Genomic DNA, 25,427 nt, shown 5'->3' with positions numbered 1-25,427 from the left:
CCAAAAAAGTGAAGTGTTTAATGCTTATTTTGATTCAACCTCATCAGAAAGGTTAATGGTAACAGATGCTCAACACAACCAGTACCAATGACAACCCGGGAAAGAGCGCAAGCCAAAATAGAGAAAGAATAGCTTAAAGGTCATTTAATGAAGTTAGACATATTCAAGTCAGCAAAGCCTGATGAAATTCACCCCATTACTTAAGGAACTAGTTAAAGTAATCTTAAAACTGTTTGCAATTACTTTTGAGAACTCATGAAAGACAGGTGAAGTCTGGAGAAATGCAAATATAGTACCTATCTTTAAAAAGGAGTCAAAAAAGGAGCCGGGGAATTTATAGAATAGTCAGCCTATCTTTGATATCTGGAACAGATTACTGAACAATTTGTAAGCACGAGGATGTTAGTAGGGTTACAAATAGCCAGCACAGATTTGATGAGAACAAATCATGCTAAATCAGTCCAATTTATTTCAACAGGATTACTGGGATAGCAGACAGGTAGAAGCCATAGACATGATTTTAGTAAAGCATTTGACACAGTCACAATTGACCATCTCTTAAGTAAATGAGGTCTATATGAAATTACTGTAAAGTGGGTGTACAGCTGGTTGAAAGACCGCACTCAAAGAGCAGTTACCACTGATTCACTGACAAAGCGGGAGGGCATGTCTAGGAGGGACTCAAAAGGTGACCAAGTAGAAGTCTAGGTTAAGGGCTATTATAAAAAAGTTCTTGGTCAACTTTACTACTTATGCAGTGAAGATAGGATAAGTAGAAACTGGATTCCATTTACCTTCCCCCATCTACAAAATGAAGTAACTCATCTCACATGGTGCTGTTAACACTGGTGAGAAGCTGGCATACTCGGCTTAATAAAAAATACCAAAGGAAATATCTTCAAGTTCACACAAAAAGACTACAGAATGGCATGCAATGGTATAGGGGAGAAAGGACAAAGGAGCAGAGTTTTGGGGAAAGCATTACTTTTCAAAGACATACCATTTCATTATTTACCCTCTGGGTGCAGTTAGGAGGACAGAATTACTCTAATTTAGGTCGCAAATGATCCCTTGTCCTTAAGTCATTTGTAAATGACAGAGCCCTGGAATTGTTGCTTTGAAGTTACTAACTTATAGGCTTAATATCTGTTTGCCAAAGAGAATGTTACTAAGTCAATTATTTTTCAAGAAAAACAACTGAATATTTACATTAGAAGACATTAATTTCTGATAGCTTGTTCTTGAGACAGTTGCTATTTGAGATGCAGAACTTGCACATAAACCTCTGTTTTCCACAAGTCAGGATATTAGCTCCCCCCCCAGCCCCCAAAACATCTCTAGTTATTTATTAACATGAAGAGACTTTATATTATTGTTCTCAGATAATTTACTGGTCTATTTGGCTCCACAACTATTTCCCTGTGCAGATTACCTGATTGTAATTACACAAATGCTACTGCGCAATGATGGAATGTATTGGAAGACCTATTGTAGAATGGCATGGATGTAAAGCAATGATGGGCAATCTAGGCTAGTGGGAGAACCCAAGTGGTCCTCCTTCTATCTGGCCACAAGACTGTCGTAACCACGATGGTCACCCAGGACAGCGTAGCTCTACTATTTGCATTTGAATACCTAGAATTAGCAGGATATGCTGCTTGAACTGTAGCAATGCTTTGATTAGATGCAGAGTGCACACGACTCACAGTCATTGTTGGATGCAGACTGGACGCAGGGCTCTCACAGTCAGTCTGCATTCAGCTTTGACTGTGAGAGCCATGCATCCAATGGTATGTATCATCAGTGCACATTTGTCCCCTTGCTTTACGTGCATGTCAATTTAATAATATCAGTACGGAAAAAAAAACTTCTGAAGATGGAAGGCAGGAACTCTTCACGAGGGCAATGATAAACAAAATGTCTCAGGAGTCACATAGAACCCTAATGGGCTGCAGATTGACAAGTACTGTTATAAAACTTGTCTAATAAGAGACTCAGTGAACAGCGAGCCAGTCTGTGAACATACAGCTGCTTCCCTATATCTTAATTCTTCTCCTATTCTTCTCCACTAAAAATTGACACACCCCTGTTTCAAAAAGCCATACAACAAACTGCAGTGCAGAACACTTAGTATAAGGTAGTAGGGTCCACACAACCAGACAGTATTCAGTAAGCTAGAATGTTATAGAATTAATCCCCAGCTTGCTGCACAGTAAGTCTCTATGTAGACAAACACTAAAATATCTATTACACAGTTATCATCATCAGTAATGTGGGCTCTGCATCCGTTGGTGTCTGATGCCTCTCTCACTATTCCTTTCCATCTTTCCCTGTCCAGTGCGGAGTGGCTTGTTTCTGTAGACTACCTCTGCACCAGTCTACTCATTCTCTGTGGGGTCCGTCTCTCCTATTTGAATCGTCCATTATGCCGAATACCAGGGTCTTGATTTTTTGTTCGTCATTCATTCTGCAAATATGCCCAAATATTTGTAGCTTCCATGTTACAATCTTCTGCAGCAGGCTCTCTTTCAACTGTATCTTTCTACATAATTCCTCACTAGTGATGTTCTGCATCCATCCTATTCTCAGAATCTTTCTACAACTCCTTTCGAACGTCAATATTCTTTTTGAATCTTTCATTATCAGGATTTTTTCGAACTTCATTTTAGTGTAATCCCCTTCTGTCCAAAAATAGTTAACACATGATCTTGAGGTCTTTAGCTTTGTGCGGGTAGGAGCTGTAATCACAGCTCTGATGCTCAGTTTTCAAATGCCAGACCTGTGACCCCATTGAAACAGGGCTGGAACCCACGTTGAGGTCCCAATCCACTCTCTGAGAAACACTGGCTTTGATTAGAAGTGTCAGATCCATTAAACATACTAGATGGCATTAGAAATAGGCTAACAGAGCAAGTCTCAGCAACACAGTTCAATCAATGGAGTCATAAAAAGAAAGGCCATGTTTTCCCTGTTTAAAACCCTTTCCTGGTATGAAGTCCATTTTCATGTTCAAAATGACACCTAAATCTGAACACATTTAAACAAATTAAATTCAAATATTCCTTGCTCTAATTTATTTGATTTTAATCAACGTCTAATAGATTTTAACTTTTTTATAGTCTGAACTAGCGTACATATACTAGCTTAAATTCATAAAGTAGTATATGAACTTCTCCAGTCACATTTCAGATGTCTCACGATAAGCACCCATTTGGGATACAAAACTGCAAGAAGAACAGAAGTATCATTATCCTGTCAAAATACATCATAGCACAATCTGAGGCACTGCAGGAAATAAGAATTATAAATTGCTGAAACAGAATATTACAAAACAAATTTAAGTTTATTTTCTTTTAAAGGATTAAAGACTCCACCCAATATTAAGCTGAAATAGTACAATCTACAAAGACTGTTATTTAATAGGCATTAACCCCTGAGCAGGAAGGATAATATTCTTGATCACAAATATGCATATAGGCAGGGTTTTATCATCACACACATTTATCTTCATTGCATAGTGATGCTTCTGATCAAGCGTATTCAGCAGCCTAATCAAACAAGAAAATGACTTGTCTGTAACTGGTGACCTATGAAGGTATTTTGTGATACACCTGCACTTATGGAGTTTGTGTGCCTATAACTTGACCTGGTATCAAATCAAGGAGCTCAAAGTTTAATTTTAGTCCAGCGGGGGATGGGGCGAAGGTGTCTCACACCAGTCCTTGCATTGGAAGATAAGTTCCTTTAGTGTTTAAGATTCCTGGCATGAAGGGGGTGAAAGTACAGCACATGTACAGAAATTGTTAATAAAAATCACTAAAACCTTTATAAGAAGCCTTAATTTACATGACAGAAGGGGAGAGTGATCATTTCTCATAACACAAATGTAAAATAAATAATCATTTTGCTTAAGTTCAGTTAAGGGGTGACTGCAGATGCTTTAAAGAAAGAATCTGTAAAGAAGGAGCCAGCATCCCACATACCAGTATCAATTTAAGAAGTTATCCAAGTGCAATAAAAAAGCTACTGATCAGCAAGAAGGAAGAGAGGTTTTGGAGAGAAAGGAGATTGTAAACCTTGTCTAGATTAAATTGGAAATAAGGACAAACTGTTTCAAACTGTAACATGTCCAGGACAGCAGTGGCTATGGCATCATTTGTTTGTTGAAGGGTATAAAAAAGTTATGAATCTAAGGCATGTCAGATCCTATCTGTTCATGCAAGAGCCTGTCAGGATGAGACAGGCCAAATGTAATGGAAAACATTTTTAAGTATAATGATCCTATGCTTAGAAATACTTGGTTGTTGTATTGAAATTATATTCAGGCAGAGGCTCACGAGCCACAAGTGGCTCTTTAAGGTGTCTTCTGCGGCTCTTTGCAGCACATGAAATTAGAACACTGATTTAATAACAACATATTAAAAGCATCCTGATTGGTTATTAACCAACTATAGTTGATAAAATAATATTTGATCATTTTACTGTGAGAATAATATACATACATAGTATATAAAACAACGAATTCATACTGCAGGGGCTCTTTTCAGTCATGATGATCACTACTTTGGCTCCTGAACCACTGAGCACCAATGCTGAACTTGGTCCAGTGACCGTTCACTTTGGAGTGGTTAGATGGGTTTAAAGTAAATTTTATACAATATCACTTGGCCTTTGGACTTAATAAAGGAATTTATGAATAAATTAGTATTGAGGCAATATCCCTGTATATTATTAGCAATTACTACAACTCCTCTTTGGATAATAGTAATTTTCTCATCTCTAAAGCTTTCTTTGCAGTTTCGTGTTGTCTTACACATTGGGATACGAGTCCACCATACATGGGTGAGCACAAAAACACACATCATCTAAAACCTGGTCTTGAAATTCAAACGTTGACACCCAAACAAACAGTAGACATTACTTACTTCTTTTCTGGTGGGACATAATGAAGATTCATGTTGACATGTGAAGTCATTTGATGGTGCCGAGATCTTTCATTGGCTGAGAATGCTGCATTAATGGCAAAATGCTTCACATATGACTCCAGGATAGTTATTATATTTCTCTGACAAGGCAGTTTCACTAGCTGAAAAGACAATTTGATGACTGTTAAATAATACAATTCTTGGTTTAAGCAATGACCCACAGCAACTTGTAGTTCACTGTCAAGCCTAATTAACTAGTCTCTATTCAGCAAAACATATATGCATTTCAGATTTGTTCCTTAAATTATACTCTCCTCAATAACTTATCTATCCAGTTTTGGGAAATGTTTATTTAGCTGCTCTATCCCTTCTAGTCTTCAAAACCTCTTTTTTCCCTTTTCTGTGAAATTAAATTAGTTAATGGAAATCACATTTAAGTATGACTTTTGATAGCCCAGATATTTTCTTCTTATATTCTCTCATGTAATCAAATCATACCCTTTTTCTCCTGTTAATATAATAACAGTCTTCTTCGAGCTTTTTTTTCAAGACTTCAGGAATTTCTATGCTTATTGTTCTTTCTTCCATGTCCCTTTTAGTGTGAATCTCCTGTTCTTCTTTCTGCAACAGCACAAATCAGTGTAACCAAAAATGACTGATGTTACTAATTACTGTAGTAGGCAAAACTTTACTATTAAAATTTCAGCAAAGCAGCAATTGAATGTAACTACCTATATTCTAAAATACATGCACCAGTATAGTTTGTGAATTTAAATAGACAGTACACAATGCAGTTTCTTCCCAGGAAGACCTCGAACTTAGAAGTCCGGCTTTAAATTTTCTATTTATTTTTCAATGTTTTTCTGTCTCCTCTTTCCACTTTCATATTAAATTTGCTTATCAATAAAATAAGTTGTCAACAGGGCCCAGTTTTTCACTTGTTTAAACTCATTTCACTTTCAAATTATCTGCAGTGTTTGAGATTATAAACTAATGTGCACCTGTTTCCACTGAAGATTTTGTGCAAAGAAAACATACTTGAACTTTCTTAATCCAGCAATCCTGGGAAATAGGGTATCCTGGATTAAAATTTTGCTGGGCCAGGGAGGGTACTGCATTGAGGGTGAAGCAGGTGAAGCACTTACCTAGCACCTAGCTCCTGGGAGCCATGCATGGCTCCATGTCATGCACCACTATGGGAGTTGCAGGGAGAAGACTCAGGGGAAGCAGCTCTGCACACTTCCCTCCTCCCCATCTGGGGAAATGGCAAACAACAGCACACACAACCATTTCCTCCTCCACAACATGGAGGTTCCTGGATTAGGGAGACCCAGAGTACGGAGGTTCACATGTATTTCTACTGGACTTACACTCTTTCAAAGACATCTAAATTTTAGCATAATATGAGTCGGCAGACCCTCTTCAAAGAAACTGTAGTACAGTCACCATTAAAATCTTGATGGCATTAGCATCTGTTTCCCTGGAAGAGACTAGTAACATTTATACGAACTATAAATCTGGGTAGTGCTGTTCTCTGGCAAACCTCAAGAGCGGAAATAGAACGAGAGGAACAAATCCAAGTCAACACATTGAGATCAATGCCATCTAGAGCAATAAACTATATTATACTGAATAGCTTATCACAGCAAAAATGTTATTAAGAGTCAGAAATGGTGAGTTCTGGTCCTGGCCCTATGACTACATGTTGTGTAGTCTTCAGCAATTGATTCATTTATCCTGTCTTAATTTTTCCAGTGCTTCAAACAAGTATTATTGAAATTAAGGGAGCTCATAGGAATATACCATTTCTGTCCTCTCTTCAATGTCACTTTCTTCACTTTTTATTTCTTCATCTGTTCCTTCATCACTGTCGTCAGAAGAAGAACTACATATAGCTGTTTGAGAGACAGAAGAGAGTTGTCTTTGGCATTTCACAAAATTTATTCTGCATATTACATTGCACATAGATTCATATCCAACATTTTTTCTTTAACATTTGACTCAAGGTTGTTAAGGTTTCTCTTTCTGTTTCGTTTTTTTAATGGAGGTATATACCAAGAATGCTGAAAGCACATTTTAAGTGCAATGAGTTAGGAAGCTCAAACAGAGTATTTACAGATCAATTTTAATTGATGAACATTTACTAATATATATAAATTCCTAAATTTTTTCAATCAGCAGTAGGAATCTTTAATTTTCACTAGACTCTGGTCGTGAGCAAAAAGCTATTCAACTTAAGGAGGCAAAAAGAAAGAGCTTTTAAATAAACCACTATCACTTCATATACCCACATTGAAGTTATGAGCAAGTTATATGAAATGAAAAAGTTGTAAATACAATGATGTCTGTACCAGAGAACCACAATGGCCAGCATGCTAACACGCACATACATATAATTGGAGATACACATCTCCTAGAAGTGGAAGGGACCTCAGGAGGTCATCTAGTCCAGTCCCCTGCCCTCTTGGCAGGACTAAGCACCATCCCTGACATCTACTTGCCCCAGTCCCTAAATGGCCTCCTCAAGGATTGAACTCACAAGCCCAGGTTTAACAGGTCAATGCTCAAACCACTGAGCTATCCCTCCATTTTGACACACCAAAACTATACAAACAGGCCTTAAAGTTACTAGGAAAAATGCCATGGCTAAATGGCTGTGAAGCGAGGCAGCCTGGACCCCCACAGACCCAGGCACCAGGGAAACGTCCCAAGCTGCCTGGTTGGCGGAGCCAAGAGGGCTATACCCCACTCACCAGAAGTAGAGGGGCAGGACAGGAAGAGGGAGTATAAAAGGCCAACCCTGCTGCTCAGTAGGGCAGAAGCATCCAGAAACAAAAGACTCTTCCCCATGGGTGGAAGTGAGCACCAGGGAGACCCACTGTTGCCTCAGGGACCAACCAGAGCTTCCAGGGAGCGGCTGCCAATACCCTTGGTTATGTACCAGGGAGGAGGAAGAAAAATTACACCTGAGAAGGAATGATGGAAATAACCCACGGGAGCCAAGCAGTGGTCTGGTAGATGGGAGGTCAACATGTTTCAGGCAGATCCCCACTGACTCTGGCAAGGTAGTATTCCCCACCATAGAGTAGGAGGCCTGTGCCATGTAGCATGACCCCTCACCTGAGCCTGTATACTGCCACTGGTTTTCATCCCTTTTCTCAGAAACCTGGTTGCTAATTGCCCTGCCCTACTTGTAAGCCAGAGAACCCTGACTATTACTGTATATGGTTCTGCCTGACAGAGACCAGATGCTGGTTTGTTAATTGCCCTGCCCTGCTTGGAGCCCAGGCAGACTGACTACTGTGGCTCCATCTGACAGAAAGGCTAAGTTGTGGGGACTGATTGCCCTGACCTGCCTGGGAAGAGTGAGGATAAGCCCCTACCATCGTGTAGGCAGCTAATTCCCCTATTCTAGTGCAGGCCCAGGAAAGTTGTAGCAAGGAGGCGTGGCCCTCCTCAGACAGATGCTGGGAGATGGCCACACAAGCCTACAGGCTGATAGAAGAAAAAGGTTGGGAATGGCAACCAGAACGGCAAAAAAGACCTCTTTACAATGCAGGATGGGAAATATCTTGTTGCCCTGAAGATCAGAACAAGCAGAATGCGAACTGAGCAAGCATCACGTTTCTTGCCCACCAGACAAGGATGGCAGGGAAAGATGGGGCCAGACAGTACAACACTAGTCGTAGATCAAGGGTACTTAAGGCATTGCTGTTCTTAGTGTTGCAACAACTGTGTGTCTAAACCATTCTTGAATATAAGATTTAAGGTCCTAAATCAGGTAGGTGACACACAGCAACAACATGTAAATAGCTTTAAAAATCTGGGTCACAGTGACTAGAAGAGCTGAGTGAGGTTGAAACAGTATCGTCTGCCTCTAAAGTAGGCAAATAACAAGAACTGAGGTAATGTATGCTGATTTTTAAATAAATGAAGTATTTCATGTGTATTACCATTCTAGCCAGTACTATTACCATCCATAACACCAAACCCTACAGCAAGTCAGATTGTTTTCTGACCTCAATTCTCAATTCATTCATAATGAGCATTTTACTGTAATTGTGCAAACTGAACACACTCTCAAGTTACAGACAATACAAAGTACAAGTCAGAATATGGTGCCCAGCATAATTTTCTTCTCATCTTTTAAATCACCACAAAGTGTTTACCAACACAATAAAGATATCAGAATGTGAAGTGGTGTAAACTTTTGTTGTGTGTCTATCCCATTCACTTACTCAGGAAAAACTGTTCATATAACTGGTTGTTCATAAGAGTGGGGTTTGTAAAAGTGAGATATTGCTGTAGTTCAGTAAGTTAACAATTTGATAACTGCGCTTGCATCATGCTATTTATCAAATACAATAGAAAACAACTCACAGTTTTCACTACTCTCATCATTTTCCTCAGCAGGAAGGCTTTTTAACACAGAGTCAACACCAGGCAACCGACAACATCTCTTCTTCCTTCCCTTTCTTCTCCTAAAGGAGGAGAATTTGAGAAAATATTTCAAGCTGTCATTACTCCATTTGTTTATAAGATAACAGTGACATACCATAATAAACTGTCATAACATAATAAGAAATACTATATGCAAAAGCAAAAACTACAAACATAAATGATGAATGTTTGTGATTACATTTATTATTTCAAAAATAATGTACTCAAGGGACTATATCCGGTGGTGGACAAATGAATGTTTTTACACTTTACTGTACTCTTGCCACAGTGTTCTTTTCTGCAGCCATAAAAGGCTAGTTAGTACAAGAGACTGATATTTCTTTCTGGGAAAAGAGCCCTGCTTCAAGATACCTCAAGGCACTTCTCAGTGACATTTCTGTGAAATATGTGGATCCCATACACTTGAATTTTATAACAAATAAGTCTTCTCTTTAAGAACTCATATACTGTCATTTCAAATGAAAGCCATTTGAAGTAAAGAGGTGAACATATTCCTTACATGCGAGCCACGGCTTTTCTTGCCAGTTTACGTTGTAATCTACGGTTTTCATCTGTATCACGAAGAACATGATCTTCAGCTGCCCATCTATCCCAGCTAAATATGGGGCGAAAGAAAAAAAAAGTGTTAAAAAATAGCAACTGACTTTACTAATGAATTACATGACAACTGTAGATTTACAGTCATCTACAAAATAATATTTTTATGTTCTTCAGAAGCAAAATCTGGAAATGAGTGGCACTGTGATATACACATGCATCTTTTGGCATCATGTTTATGACTATTTTAAAAAGGAAACTTGCTCTTCAACTGCACAAGCTAAAGTACTTGAAGAAAAGAGAATGGTAAGGAATATTTTGTCAATATTACAATGTTTCCAGCGTTTACCACCAGCAACTCAATCTGACAGAAACAGTTTAAGTTTCCAAACACACAGGAACCACAAACCAATATATCAACATCAATGAGTTAATTTTAAACAAAATATATATAAAAGGTATTTACAAAATAAAGAGCTGGGTTTGTAAAGTTACTGAAATCCTCCTTTTCCATTAGAGAATTATGTCTTCCTATAAAAGCATTATAATCTTATTTAATAGAGGATCACTAGACAACATTATGAACAAAACTTCATGTAAAAAGAAAGAAAATGATTAGTTAAGCAAGCAATTATCACTTACAAAATGCAACAATTATAACAGTCAAAGATGAAAATAGCATATTAATAGGTAACAGTGCATCAATAACAGAGTGAAGTACAGACCTATAGTCCTAGAGCCTAACAGTACCCTTCTGATGTTAATTGGAGGTCTCCTGCAAATTAGCAAGCTACAATTATAATACTAATTAACTTTAAAATGTCCCTTATAATAATCACATTCTCACCACCTTTTTATTGGCTTTATCTGTTACACATCATTTAAATTAAAATCTGCACCATGTCTTTCCAATTGTATCAATATAGATAGCATTTTAATAAAACATTCACAATTTTTAAACACACCCATTAAAAACCTTACTTACCCATTAAACCACAGAGGCCCAAAATATAATGGTAACACAGAAAAGGCATGAGCCAGGGTTAATTCTTACTTTCCTTTACATTAACAACTTCTACTTCCCATACTCCTCTGCACATAGGCTAATCTGGGTACATTTATACTACAGCAGAGATTGAAGCTCCAGGATCAATGCACTAGCATTTGACTTGGCAGGTCTTGTGAAGGCCTGCCAAAACCATCCCAGATTGCTTCCATCTACCCAATAAGAAGAGCAAGTTAAATTGATGGGAGAGCGTCTTCTGTAAACCCCACATGTTGCAGACCCCACAGGATCTACCTAAGAGGCATCAATTCGAGCTATGTTGTTCATACAGCTAGAGATGCATACGTTAGGTGGACTTACTGTGGTAGTATAAACCTACTCTAACGTAAGGCTAGTCAACACTATGGCTGCCGCCACATTGGGGAGTGACGTCAAAAAGGCATATCCCTATCCATCACTTCAAAATAAGCTATTTCGAAATGAGTCAATCCACAACATCGAAAAGACTCTAGTCGTTTCGAAATGGAGCAGCTACACAGCCACAGCTTCAATTCAAAATAATGGGACAGGAAACTGCCAGGGCAGGGTCAAATGGCCGACAAGACCTTCCTAGAACAGGGGCCAGATGACTCCTTAAAGGCCCCTCCCAAATACATCCCCCATGCACATGCTGAGGACCCTGGCTGCTTGCAGCACGCAACCTCCAGCACAGCACTCGGCAGAGCCTTGGTTAGCCACCATACCACTGCCTGCAATGGACCTGCAGCACTTCACTGACGGGGACACCTTGGACATCATGGTCAGCCTGATGGCCATCCTGACAGCTTGCCATATGAGGCTATATGCTGCCCAACACCTGGCTAGCCTCCTTCCATGGTGCATCCGGAGCACCCCCTGTTCCAGCCCCACCGTTGCCTCTGGCAGTACCCCACCAGCGGGGAATGGTGGGATGACGACCAGTGGCTCCGCAACTTCCAGATGACTTGGGTCACGTTCATGGAGCTGTGCCATTGGCTGGCACCAGCACTTTGCCACCAGGACACCTGCATGTGGCCCACGCTCCCCCTGGAGAAATGAGCAGCCATAGCCATGTGGAAGCTGGCCAACCTGGACAGCAACCACTTGGTTGGCCACCAATTCAGGGTGGGGAAGGCCACCATCGGGGTTGTCTTCCTTGAGGTAAGGCACACACACACGGCAGGGTCCTAGAGAGGGGGGCCCCAGGGAGCGGGATCCCCCATATGCTACCACACACTCATGGGTACCCATGCCCTCTACCCCTACAGGTTGTCACTGCTATCAACAGGATCCTCCTGCGCCACCTGATCTGCCTTGGACACGTGGATGCTGCCATAGCCAGCTTCCAACAGATGAGATTCTCCAACTGCATCGGTGCATTGGACAGCCCCCACATTGCCATCCGAGTCCCACCACATAGCCGGGGAAGGTACATCATCCAAAAGGACAACGACCCTGTCATCCTCCAGGCCCTTGTGGATGCCCAAGGACGTTTCACGGACATCTGTGTGGGCTGGCCGGGCAGGGCCCATGATGCCCACATCCTGCGGAACTCGTGGCTCGGCTGCAGGATGGCAGAGGGCACCTACATCCCCCTACGGGAGCTGCCGGTCAGGGACATGATCATGCCCCTGTGCATCGTCGCAGATGCTGCCTACCCACTCCAGCCCCGGCTAATGCGCCCCTACGTGGGACACACCGATGAGAGCCAGGACCTCTTCAATGCCTGCCTCAACCAGGCTAGGAACACTGTGAAGCGGGCATTCAGCCATCTCAAGGCATTTTTCAGGTGCCTCCTAATGTGCCTGGAGGTAGGCCTGCCCAGCACGCCCACAGTCATAGGCACCTGCTGTGCACTCCACAACCTCATGAAGAGCAAGCAGGAGTTCTTTGTGGCACACTGGGCAGCCAAGGCCATGCCACACTGTGAGCGGCCAGGTGTGGTTCCATGTCACCAGGTGCACCGGGACAGGGTGCATGTGCAGGAGGCCTTTGCCCAGGGGCCCCCATGACCTGGCTGAGTCCCTTGCCTGGGCATATCCCTGTTGCAGTTCCTTGACTGGGGGTCTTGGCTACTAGCCATCCATGCGGCCACAGAGGGGTGTCACTTTCTGGGGGTGTTTGGGAGTATCATCTGGCCACCTCATGCTCCTACATCTGCCAGCACACACTCAGCTTCCTGCTCGGGGTTTCTGTGTCCCTGCAGCTTTAAGGCGCCCATAGCTGACAGCCACAGAGCTCTGGCTGCTGGTGGGAGGGGCCGGCTCTGTGGAGGACTTTTCATTTTGAAATGGCAGGCAGGGAGCATCTACAGACATTTCATTTCGAAATTAACATTGAAAGGAGGCGTTATTCCCAATACAGGAGTGGAATAATAATTTCAAAATGAATGCCTTTTAATTTCAAAATTAATTTTGAAATGAGCAATTTCTGTGTAGTCACTCTCCTGCTCATTTCGAAATTGGCCCTCATTTTGAAATAGTTTTCGAAATGAGTGGCTAGTGTGGCCACAGCCTATGAGTTTAGGTCAATGTATTTAGCATTGGGTCCAATTTGTAATGAGTGTTGTCTACACTGCCCATGCCCTCATTTCAACCTAAAGGGCTTTTAAACCCCAGTACTACAGCTCAACAAGTAGAGCAAAGCCTAATGTGACAAATCTTAAATTAAAGATAGTATAAACATGTTGTTTTGTAATTTGGAATGACTGGCCTCCAGGTGGTAATCCAGAGCATTCCAAACTCCAACACTCTTCAGCCAGGTGAGCAGAAAAAACCTTGGGAACTTTTAAATATTCATTTCCTATTGGAGCAATCATGCGTGCCCAAAATAACAAACCCCTGCAGCACGGAGCATTCAGGAGACAGTGGATCTGAGAGCTGAGGCAAGGAGGGGAAGTCTGTGCAGGCAAAGCTCCAAACCAAGAAAGGAAACACTAGTATTTATGCCAAAACTGCACATGGGGTCATGGACAAGAGCCATACCAATGATACACAGCAATGCCATATACAAATAAAGGAGTTTAGACAAGAATACTCATAGCTGAAAGCTAATTACTCATATCTCCTCTATCACCTTTGGGAAGTCATAGAAGATGAGAGAGATTCCAGATGACTGGAAAAGAGCTAATATAGTGCTCATGTATATAAAACAAAACAAGGACAATCCAGGAAACTACAGACCAGACAGCTTAACTTCTTTGCCAGGGAAGATAGTGGTGTAAATAATTAAGGAATTCATATGCAAACATCTGTAAGATATTAAGGGGATAAGTAACAGTCTGCGTGGATTTGTAAAGAAGAAATTATGTCAAACCAACCAGGCAGCTGTCTTTGATAGGAAAACAAGCCTTGTGGATAAAGGGAAAGCAGTAGAAAAGGTACACCTAGTCTTTAGTGAAGCATTTGACATGACGTAACCTTATCAATAAACTAGGGAAACATAACCTAGAATGGGCTGCTATACGATGGGTACATAACTACTCTCTGGGAACAGTTATCCAATCGGTTATCAATGGTTCACAGTCATGCTGGAAGGACATCATAAGCAGGGTTCCACAGGATCAGTTGTGGGAACAGTTCTGTTCAATATCTTCATCAATGATTTAATTAATGACACAGAGAGTAAACTTATCAAGTTTGCACATGATACCAAGCTGAGAAGGGTTGCAAGTGATTTAGGGGATAGGATTAGAATTCAAAATGATCTGGACAATCTGGACAAATGGCCTGAGGTGAACAGAATGAAATTCAATCAGGACAAATGCAAAGTGCTCCACTTACGAAGAAACATTCAGTTTCACACAAACAAAATGGGAAAATTGTCTAGGGAGGAGTACCGCAGAAAGAGATCTAAGGTTATAGAGGACCACAAGCTAAATGAGAGTCAACAGTGTAACACTGTTGCAAAAAAGCAAATGTAATTCTGGGACATATTAACATGAGTAATCTAAGCAAGACAGGAGAATTAATTCTTCCACTCCACTCTGCACTGATTAGACCTCAGCTAGAATAGTGTGCAAAGTTCTGGGTACTACATATTAGGAAAAAGGTGGACAAATTGGAGATGGTAGAAAGAAGGCAACAAAAATGATAGACTGAAAAATCTGGGTTTGTTTAGCATGGAAGAGAAGACTGAGAAGGGATACAACAGCTTTCAAGTACTTAAAAGGTTGTTTCAAGGAGGAGGAAGAAAAATCGTTCTTATCCACTGATGATTGGACAAGGGGCAATGGGCTTAAATTACAGCAATGGAAGCTTAGGTTGGACATTAAGAAAAACAACCTGTCAAGGCGGTTAATCACTGGAATAAATGCCCTAGGGATGTTGTGGAGTCTTCATCACTGTCTATCATGCTCTTAAAAATTTCCAAGCACCCATCAGGGATGGTCTAGATGGGCTTGGTCCTGTCATGAGTGCAGGGGACTGAACCTGATGACCTTTCAAAGTTTGTTCCAGTTCTAGTATTCTGATTCCATAAGCATACCACAGAGCAAGACTGGTTCTGTGCCACAGACATAGGAAGCTGACAACATGCACCCATAACCATCCACCACAATGCTGTCATCCCATGAGGCATTGTGACCTTAGCCCAGAATGCCAATCTGCTGCAAGGACTGTGGACAGTGCATCACTCCTTGAGTTGAAGCAAACCCTGGGAGTGAGGATGTGCTCCATTAAATCAATATCCACCTCGCAGGGACATGCAAAATCACATTTCTTAAATTGGATGCTCAAAGTCAAATAAAATAAAAATCAACCTAATTTTGCAGCGTAGACATGCCCTAACTCCTACTCACTTCTTATGCTTTGACAACCAGTAGGCTATGGCATGCCACCAAAAAGATCATGTAAATACAAAAAAAGTTAAATTAAAATATAATGATGCAATATATTGTCTCACCTTCTGTTCCAACCATTAAAATGGATCAGATATTCTGGAATCTTTCTGCCCTTCTCATCTTTTCCAACAATAATATCAACAATCTGAAACAGAAAATAATGAACGTTGCATAATACAGACTACAGTGCACTTTCTACAGAAATTAATGTTTAGGGAATGGGTTTGGGAGTGGCAAGAAAGGAATGTATACTTATGAGTAAATGGAAACCTAGTGTATTGCCTCTGAACATCCCTACTGTAGGAAAGCATACATTCACTCCTGATCCCAGGGAAGTATTAGGAGCAACAAAGATGACAGACAAAGCTGGTGTACTGAACTGTGATCTGAACATTGAAAAGATGACTAGCAGCCCTGCCTTGTCTTCATTGCCTATCCATCTCAAAGCATCCCAAAAATGCTCCAAAGAAGAGGAAAGGAACTTCATGAATTTACAGAAGTACCACATTTGGACAAGTAGCCTTCCTATCTCTTTCATGGGTTGCTTCTGCAGACCCTCAATACAGGAGAGACTATTCAAGGACGTTTGGATACAGACAGAAGACCAAACACTGAACACTCTCCTTGGGAACTGGATGTAGGGCCAAAAGTACAGACCTGAGAAAACAATATTTTGTGAATGTCTTAACTGAATTCCAAGGGTCAGCATGAGTGATTTTGAGGACAGAGACATTCTTTATATACTGTCTAATATAGCTCCACTCCCTCACAGAGTGCACTTTCATTCCATCTAATACTGCAATTCCAGCATCCTCACGTAAACAGCCTTGGATTCAAAGTACTTTCACTTTGTTGCTTAGTTTATGGGGAGACATCAATCTGGAAGATTAAATTAATTGATCAGAATTAAGGCAATCCTTCAAACTCTTGTCTGAACATCTGTGAATCACATATTTAAATGCACACAATACACACACCACACATAGCAAGAGTGTTATATAGCGGTTCTTAGGAAAAATCCTTTTAGAAATTTCATCTCTTCCACAATGCTCACAATAATCAAGTCAATCACATGGAGAATATTGTTTACTTTTTTTTGGTACAAAATGCAGCATCCACAATTTCAATATTGCTGAAAATGTTCTATTTCCTATTGGAAAAGCAAAACAAAATATTTCAATGAAAATATTCTGTTTCACTGAAATATTTTGGTTTGTGAAACTGAGCCAAACCATTTTGTTTCAGGTCAATATTGATTTGTATCCACTTGAGCTGTTGCATTACCTCACAGGACTTGGAGTTAAGGTACTTCACACCTCCATTCTCTACGGGACAGGCTACTTCACTGGACAACATCTCCTATGATGCACTGCAATCTCCTCATCCACTGAATCAACTCAGTTCATCATAGGAGCTGTGGTCCAGCCAGGAAGCCAGACCCACAAAAGAGAATGGGGCATGAGGTACACAAATGACAACTCTCATGAAACATTGCACCAACAGGCAAGATGCAGATTAACACTGAACAAAGTCAGCATAAAACTGTTAATTCAAGACTGTTGAAACATTTTAGACACTTCCAAAAGTTCTAATGTAGAACTTCCCATTCCATGAAAAAATTAGATGCTTGATTCTTTACCCCCTTTTGGGACAAAAATCTCAGAATTTTCTGTGGACTGGACATTCTGACTGTTGATAAGGTCAAAGTAACTTTTTTCTCCCCGGCAATGCATGTATATAAAATACAAGAAATGTACATAGCTAGCCACAAGATCCTATTGCAGGAACACTTATTCTTCTATACGCCAGCTCCATTGTTGGTCACATTCTCTTATGCTATGTAATAATAGTTATACTGCTCATTTTTAACCTTTCATAAATTTTATGAATACATTTGTGATTATCAACAAAACAATGCCTAACTTCTTAACATCCCTTCTGAGGAGCTCTTGCAGGCAACTATCCTTGTGGAACAAGAAAACAGGCAGGTCAGTCATACAAGACTGGCTTCTCATATGGTATCTAAAAGGGCAGTCATCAAAGAGAAAAACAAATGAAGTCCTCTATCACAGAACACTGGACCTGAAAATTTCAGAATGACAATTCCTTGGGTGTGATGATGAAAAAAATAATAATTGGTGAAGTCCCTCAAGTCCTCAGTCACAGAACACTGGACCTACATCTTTCAGAATGACTATCTGTTGGGTGTGATGATGAAAAAAATAATAAGAGTTCCTGAAGTCCCTCAAACTGAAAAGGCTGACTTAAGATTTGAAGGGTATTTCAAAGTTGTCTAGTTAACACCCAAAGCCAGCATCAACTTTTCTTTTCTAAAAACTAAACCTTTCCAAAAACAAAAAGCGTTGAAATGCCTACAAATTAACCACTCCATCTCATAGAAGTCAGAGAGTTAGACACCACCATATAATTCATCATACATCATACTTTACCTACCTTGGTACTGAGAGCACTTTTGACCTAGTCCTGGTCTACTCCAAGGATCAAAGTCAATCCCACATATGCAATTCTAGCCATGCCATTAACGTGGCTAGAATCAACATATCTAGATTGATTTTGTTCCCTGGTGTAGATTGGGGTTCTCTGGGCTCATGCTGACATCCCTTACTCCACACAGCAACAGTACCAGAATCAAGGGGTGAGCCCAAAGAGATCGATTTTGCCGCATCTTTGCTGTCATGGCAAAATCCATGCCCACAAAATCGATCATGGTGTCTCAAACACTCCCAACCCACCCCAGCACAGACATACTCTTGTAGTTCCAATTAACCTACTTTTCATCAGGGAGCGCCCGCTAGCGCTTCTAGCTGTGAATTAGGTAGGATACATCTACATTACAGGGAAGACTGACCCTACCGCAGTTGATCTTCCAATATTCCATTTCACAGGCCTAGTGGGGGCCGTGCTAGATCGAATTTACAGGGTGCCTTGGTTTGACCCAGTACTCCTGCCCTCCCCTCTTTACGAGGGAGAGGGGGTAAGGGCAGTGGATGGGAGTGCAGGAGGGGGTGGAAGTTGGAGTTAAGGTACATGGCCTCCGGCTGCGGAATGAAGGCAGATGACTATGGGTGCCTTAACTGGACCCCCAGCCTAGGCCCAGCCCAGGGGAGGCTCACAGCGCTGAGCTCAGGAAGGGAGGCTGCTCTGCCAGGTGCACCGAGAAGGAACCGAGGGCGTGTCTGGCCCAGGCGCGCTCCCTGCCCCGGGCCTGGGCTATGAAGAGCCCTCGGGAGGTCGCCTCGCTCACCGCGGCTACGGCCAGCGGCGCTCCGTGGCGGGCAGCCCAGGCCGAGCAACCGGCCGCGGAAGGAGGCGAACAAAGGCAGGGCCCGGCCCGGAGCGGCCAAAGCGCTTCGGTGGCGGCCTGACCCGCCCCCACACCCAGCCCAAGGGAATTACGCGCCCGGACCCCCCGCCCCCGAGGAACCGGGCCGGGCGCCAGGCGCTGAACGGGGCGGGCCGGTGATGGGAGGGGGGTACTGACCCGCCCAGCCAGCCCGGTGTGACGCTGCCTCGGGGGCGGGCCCGGCGCTGCGCGGCAGAGTGGAGCCTACCCGGCCCGCGGCTCCGACGGGGGGGAGGGGGAGTGGGAGGGGGCTTTGGGAACAGGAGGGGCGGGGCCTAGTTCTGTCCGTCATCCCACTGCAGGGCGGGGCGGGGCCGGGCCTCACCTTGGCATCATAGAGCACTTGGGCCTTGGTGGGGTCGGGCTCGAAGCAGAGAACGCGCTCGCCTCGCTGGAACTTCAGTCTCATCCCCCGCGCGGTCATTTGCTCGTCATGGCGAAGCGGGGACAAACCCCGCCCCCGAACGGGGGCGGGGCCTGATCTAGCCCCGCCCCGAGGCGGGGAGCCTGAGTGGAGGGGGCGGGAGGCGAGCTGCCGGGGCGGGGCCAGGGGCGTCTGCGCTGTGGCGCTGCAGGGTGGACGTGTGATGGTAATGACGTGGGCAGCTGGTTGGCATTAAGTACGCCTTGCAGGGTCGGTTTGAGCTCCGGCTGGGCTCAGAGTGTGGTCTCATTGTCCTGTGGCGAACACCAGACACCTGGGATGAGGGTGAGGTTGCTGTCCCTTGTCAGGGCGCCTTGGCAACAGAGGCTACTCCCCCTCTGTGAGGCACGCAGAATGGGTTTGCCGTGCCCTGTTGGTGCAGAGTGCCGGGGAACACAGCAGCTGTCCTGTAAGGGAGTTTCCTAGTAGCGGGGTATGGGGTAACTGTCTCATGGAGGAACCTGCTAATGTGAGGTACAAGATGCTGGGGAGCTGGGTAGGTGCACTACAATGTAGTTTCCCAACAGCAGTAGCTGCCACCCAGAAATGCCCTGTGTGCATTTTCTTAAAATGTATTTTTAAAAAAAGTAATGACACCTGTGTGATAGCTTAAATAAGGGATTGTCCTGGTAAGAAGAGGACAGATAGTCACACTTGGTGCCCTCTGTCTCAGTTGCAGTCCTGTTTTGGGAATAAGGGAAATTCAGAGTGTGGGGTTTATTTTAAAGCCAGTCTGCATTTCAAAAGCAGCGCTTTCAAAGTGTGACTGAGTGCCATTATACTAATGAGGCACTAAATGTGCGTGTCAGCACCTCATTAACCTGTTCTGAAGAGCCTCATTAACATGCCCCTTCCAAAAGGGAGGAGCATATACAGACAGGGCCATAATCTCTTGCAAACAGGGCTGTCCTTAGGCATATGAAGCTGCATAGGGCATTCCTAATTTTAGTGGTGCCCTATGCTGCTCCTACTTAGGAATGGGATGTTAAGCAGCCATGAGCAACGCTGCTTCCAGCAGCCCTATCCACTGGCCACCACCCTCCTGCAGGCTCCACCAGCCACTATTCCCCTCTGCTGCTGGAGGCTGTGACTAGCCCCCACTCACTAGGTGGCAGCAAACTGCACAGGTACAGGCCAGCAGAGCAGTGGATGGCCATGAGTTGGAGGCTAGACAGAAGCAGGGGTTTCCTCTTCAAAGTGCACCTTCTCTGTGGCTGGCAGCATAGCCATCTTCTGCTCCTCTGGCCTGTGCCTTCTGCCAGTTGTCTTGAGGCTGCAGGTGAGCCTTCTTCCCAGGCTTGTTCTAGTGTTGCCAACTGTCCTGGACTGGGAACGCAGGTGCTAGACTGTATAGGGCACTTGCCCTCGTAGGGACTGCCATGCTTGCAGACCCACCAACTAACTTATTCTTAAATAGTGTTGGTATCCCTTTGTACAGAAATCACTGAGCTGGTCAGGAGGTGGGGGAAGGGGCCCATGGCTAATCCTGTACAGGTATGGCTACATTGAGCTGCCCTTAAAAGGGCAGCCAACATGGTGCTAGCCCTAATTTCACTATTATATCTGCAGTTCTTAGCCACTTAGTTACTTTCATCTACAGTAGTTTCAAAAAATTCAGAAAGTCAGCATCTGTTCTTACAGGCAATCTAATTATTTAGATTACTTAACAGCTGTAATGACAAGAATGTGTAGATTAGAAGGCGCCATAGCACTAAACAAAAATGAAAACAATTTTGTTAAAAAGTTCATGTTTTCTTTACAGAGCTATTTCCAATATTATTTTTGTTGATCATATATATACTGTTATATATTTCACTAAACTTTTATATTTTAATTTATACTCTTAATATTAACAAAAACCAGAAAATTCACGAAGAAGCAACATTAACTACAGATACATTGTATATAGTGCCTTGCATGTTAAAGAGTAACAGAGAGAGAGCCCTGCTAGCCTGTTTTGATAGAATACATTGTATATAGAATATATTATACAGAAAACACTCTAGCCAACAATTGAAATTTCTACTGTAATCAAATTAATGTTACTGAAACCTTAAAATCAGCATTTTATTAGATGTATACATATTCCAGTTTGCACTTTTGGTGATTCTGTAGCAGACCTCCCATAACTTGCACATCATACCTTTTCATCTTAATTGATGTGATAGTAACACATTATGCTGTAAGTGGTGAGCACAGCAAAATCTTCAATCACACATCTGCTCGTTCCTTACTAAGACACACTGTTCCCCTGTAGTGTACATTTTATTGCAATGTAGACGTTATATATAATTTTTGGTAGTGCCCAGAAGAGGTCAGAGTCCCACCCCACATTCACCTCCCTAAACCCTCTGGCAGTTATAGGATGCACCACAGCAGTATAAAGTGCTAAAGCAATGTTATAGTTAAGATTGAGATAGCACTCTCATTCTAAACCCCAATTTTCAATGGCTTAAAATTTTCCCCTAAAGGGTTTGACATTTTGCATACTTCATTTAGCCCATACATGATCACATGACTTTTGTTTTCTTTTGGAAAGTTTCACTAAAACTTTTTAGACCTCTTCTCATTTGTCTAAACATTTAAAAAAAAAAAACAAACAACTTTTTTGTTTATTTTGGGTTGTTGTTTTCTTTTTTTAACCAGATTCCCCTCCCCTCCCCATTTCTGGTATGGGTAACCCTACTTGGTTGAAAACACTGAAATTTGGCATGCACTTAGCTATTCAAAGGAAAACGTTCTTTTAATGGGCCAATAATAACTTGGTTTTGCAAACCCAAAGGCCGTCACCCTATGGTTCCCATCAAGTAAGTGTGGAAAGGATCTTATGCCCATGGATGCAAGCTTGGAATGGGAGTGCCTTCTCCCACCATATCCTCAGAAAGGGCCTCAGTAGAAGGGCTATCAGAATCTGTTTTTATGATTTTGGAAGGGACAGAGGGGGTGAGATAAAGTGTTGACGGCTGGTAAGGCTCCACCACTTCCTTCTGAATGCCACCCAAATGTGTGAGATAGCTAAGCTGGGGCAAGTTACAGCAGATAGGCTTCTGCATCTTAACACTACTCCCTCTTGAGGTCTACAGTGTGAAATAGATTCTGGAAGAAATGTAAGTCAGAGGTAGCCTGGCAGGTTGATTACCAAAAGAGCCAAGCTATCGTGGGGGAGATGAGTTGGTGTGGAGAATAGCAGACCTCCATGTGGAAGATACTGTATTCACACAGAGGGCAGAGAGCTATGCTTTTGCAAAGTGGAACCCCACTCTCTTTGTCTTTCTGACAGAAAGGGACTTGGAAATCCTATTTGTGACCTTCTCATTCACGTTTAACTCACTTGCTATTGCCAAAGCAATTTACAGCATGATTTATACCATAAAAATGAGTAAATGAAATAAATGTTTAAGGTCCTCACATTGGCTATGTCTACACTGTGCCCCTAACTCAAAATAAGATTGTGTATCCTATTTCGAGTCAGTTTTAAAATACTGCACTGTTTTGAGGAATCCCTTACCATTCTCACAATGAAGGGTAAAGAAGTGCTGAAATAGCATGCCCAATATTCTGATAAATATTTTGGAATATCACGTGTGTGTTCTGTATGCAGAGTTACTATTTTGGGATACCTCGGTATCCTGAAATAACACCACAGTGTAAACATAGACTTGGGGGCCAAAAGGGGAGCTTGGCACTTTGTGGGAAGAGAAAAAGTTTCAAGCTGTGAAATTTCCTCCTCAAGCTGCTCCTGTTTTTCCTCTTACCAGCCTTTCTTCATTCTCCCATTCTACCCCACAGACAGCTCTCTTGACAAAAAGTGAAAGAAACAAAAGTGAAAAATTTTAGTGAGTGCTGCTGCATGAAATGTTATTGTAAAAAATCAAAAGTTTAGTTACTTCATAAACACTGCATCATCCCCTTAATCTCAGAGCAAATCTAGGCTGCGTCTGTCCTCACGCTGAAAGTCAGTGGCTGATACAGAATTTTAGGTATGCCAGTTGCGTACCTAAAATTGACTTTTCAGATGTTGACTTTGGTGGCTGTCTTCATGGCAGAATGTCGACAGGAGCGCTCCTCCCACTGACCTTCCTTAATCCTTATGACTCGCAAGAAATTCCAGGGTCAACACTGACCCTCGAACGCACAATTTCACACATGCATGAAATAGCACCCCAGAAGATTGAACCTGAGCAGTTGATCTTAACAGTAAGTATAGACGTGGGCTTAGTGATATGATTGGGAGATTTAGAGTGAGGAAACTATGAAGTCCTGAAATTACATCTCAGTCCCTTGATCACATTTAAACTTGGATTATACCTCATCTCCAAATGAGTTTGACATGCATCCCTGCTCTAAAATCCTTGTATATACTCTATTTGTGTGCTAATTTAACTAAACAGGTGTAGGAACTGATATAGTTAAATCTCTACAGTCCCTCTAATGCGGGCTGTTAAACTCATGAAGAGTATTACTGCTACTCCTGTTCAAGAAAAGGAAACACTTGCAAAGCATTTGTTTTTGCTTGCAGAGCACTTATTTACAAACACAAATAACAAGGATAATGTACACTTTAAATAGAAACTTCTTAAAAGACAGATTCACAAACATCCAAGAATTGCTTTGCCAGAAGACAGTAAGGTCTCAAGCATTCAACAAAGCATTTAATCAAATGTTTTATGATAATATTTTGTTAAAGTTAAGCACGAGCTTAAGTCTATCCCTATTCAGTAAAGCACTTACACTCACCCTTAAAGTTTAGCCTCTGCTTATGTACTTTGCTTGATCAGGGTCGAAAGATGCAAATTAAATAGAAAGAGCCAGTCTAGCTGGTCTCCTTGGCTTTTAATGTAATATGTATCTTTTGAAGGAATTAATAGACATATGGGTTAATGGGAAATGCATATAACATGGCTGATATAGATTTGTAGGTTTTGATATGGTTTCTTGTAATGGACCAGTTAAACTAAAGGCAGCAGGAATCCTCCTTGGACCATAGGACAGAATAAAAATTGGCGGCACAACAAAACAGAAAAAATGGAGTTTTGCCCAACAGAGCAGAGAGAGAAGCACTGAATAGTGTTCCTGTAGCGCTCAGTCCTTTTACTTGTGCTTTTATTTTGCTTATATTAATGACTGTGAATGAGAAAGAGAAAGTTGAATTATAACTATTAAGGTAGCACTGATTTACAAGACCATGCAGTCTCATTCAAGTCAGTCAAGTTAGCTGAAATCAGTATAAAATTTGGCCAGGAAGTTTAAATGGACAACTTCCAACTTCCAGTTTAAATCATATTTCTATTTGTAAATCTTTTATCCGTTTAGACCTTTCAAAATGGGCAAGAATTTAAATACCTGATCCATCAAAATACTCCAAGGTAATCAACCTTTCAAAAGCGAATGTATGAGAAAGACTGGTGAAACTAAACACAAGAAAATGTGCTTGAAAAATGATTGCCTGGGATTGCAACCAAGTGTTCTCATTACCACTTGGCATAACTTTTATGTTACATTTGGGGGGAAAAAACACAGAAACATGAGAAGGAGGGAGATAAGAGCTTTGCAAAGGATTTTCTCTCAAAGGTTTCTAGACTAAGCTGTGTACTTCTTCCCCCCTCATTCTTCCCACTCCCTCTCAGTAACCCTTTCTCCTGATGCACCCTAAGTAAAACAACTTACTTTGTGGTGTGTTCCACAGAGGCAGCTGAAATACAAATGTGTCTATCTGGGATACAGATGGTTGATTCAGAATATGCTAGATTTGGAGTAGTCACAGAGAAATTAGTCTGCCCCACAAAAGCTTATCACCTAATAAATTATTTTGTTAGTTTTTAAAGTGCTTTTTTGTGTGTGTATATTTGGAG

The 25,427-nt window shown here is 42.0% G+C and overlaps 1 protein-coding gene across 1 annotated transcript in view; it reads right to left on the bottom strand.

The window, feature by feature from the left end:
- MSL3 (MSL complex subunit 3) overlaps positions 1-19,598 on the bottom strand; it is a 52,994-nt gene extending 33,396 nt beyond the window's left edge. The window contains exons 1-7 of the mRNA XM_074992842.1: positions 19,477-19,598; positions 15,850-15,932; positions 9,886-9,981; positions 9,306-9,406; positions 6,729-6,820; positions 5,424-5,546; positions 4,926-5,086 (exon numbers count right to left, since the gene is read on the bottom strand). Of these exons, the coding sequence (XP_074848943.1) occupies positions 4,926-5,086; positions 5,424-5,546; positions 6,729-6,820; positions 9,306-9,406; positions 9,886-9,981; positions 15,850-15,932; positions 19,477-19,575 (755 nt within the window). The 5' untranslated portion in view covers positions 19,576-19,598. The remainder of the gene's footprint in view (positions 1-4,925; positions 5,087-5,423; positions 5,547-6,728; positions 6,821-9,305; positions 9,407-9,885; positions 9,982-15,849; positions 15,933-19,476) is intronic.
- Positions 19,599-25,427: the final 5,829 nt, after the last annotated feature.

The sequence above is a fragment of the Carettochelys insculpta genome, chromosome 1 (genome assembly GCF_033958435.1).
Source record: "Carettochelys insculpta isolate YL-2023 chromosome 1, ASM3395843v1, whole genome shotgun sequence".
Lineage (NCBI taxonomy): Eukaryota > Metazoa > Chordata > Testudines > Carettochelyidae > Carettochelys > Carettochelys insculpta.
Note: the sequence above shows the minus strand (reverse complement) of the source record. Positions and strands in the feature narration are given on the sequence as shown.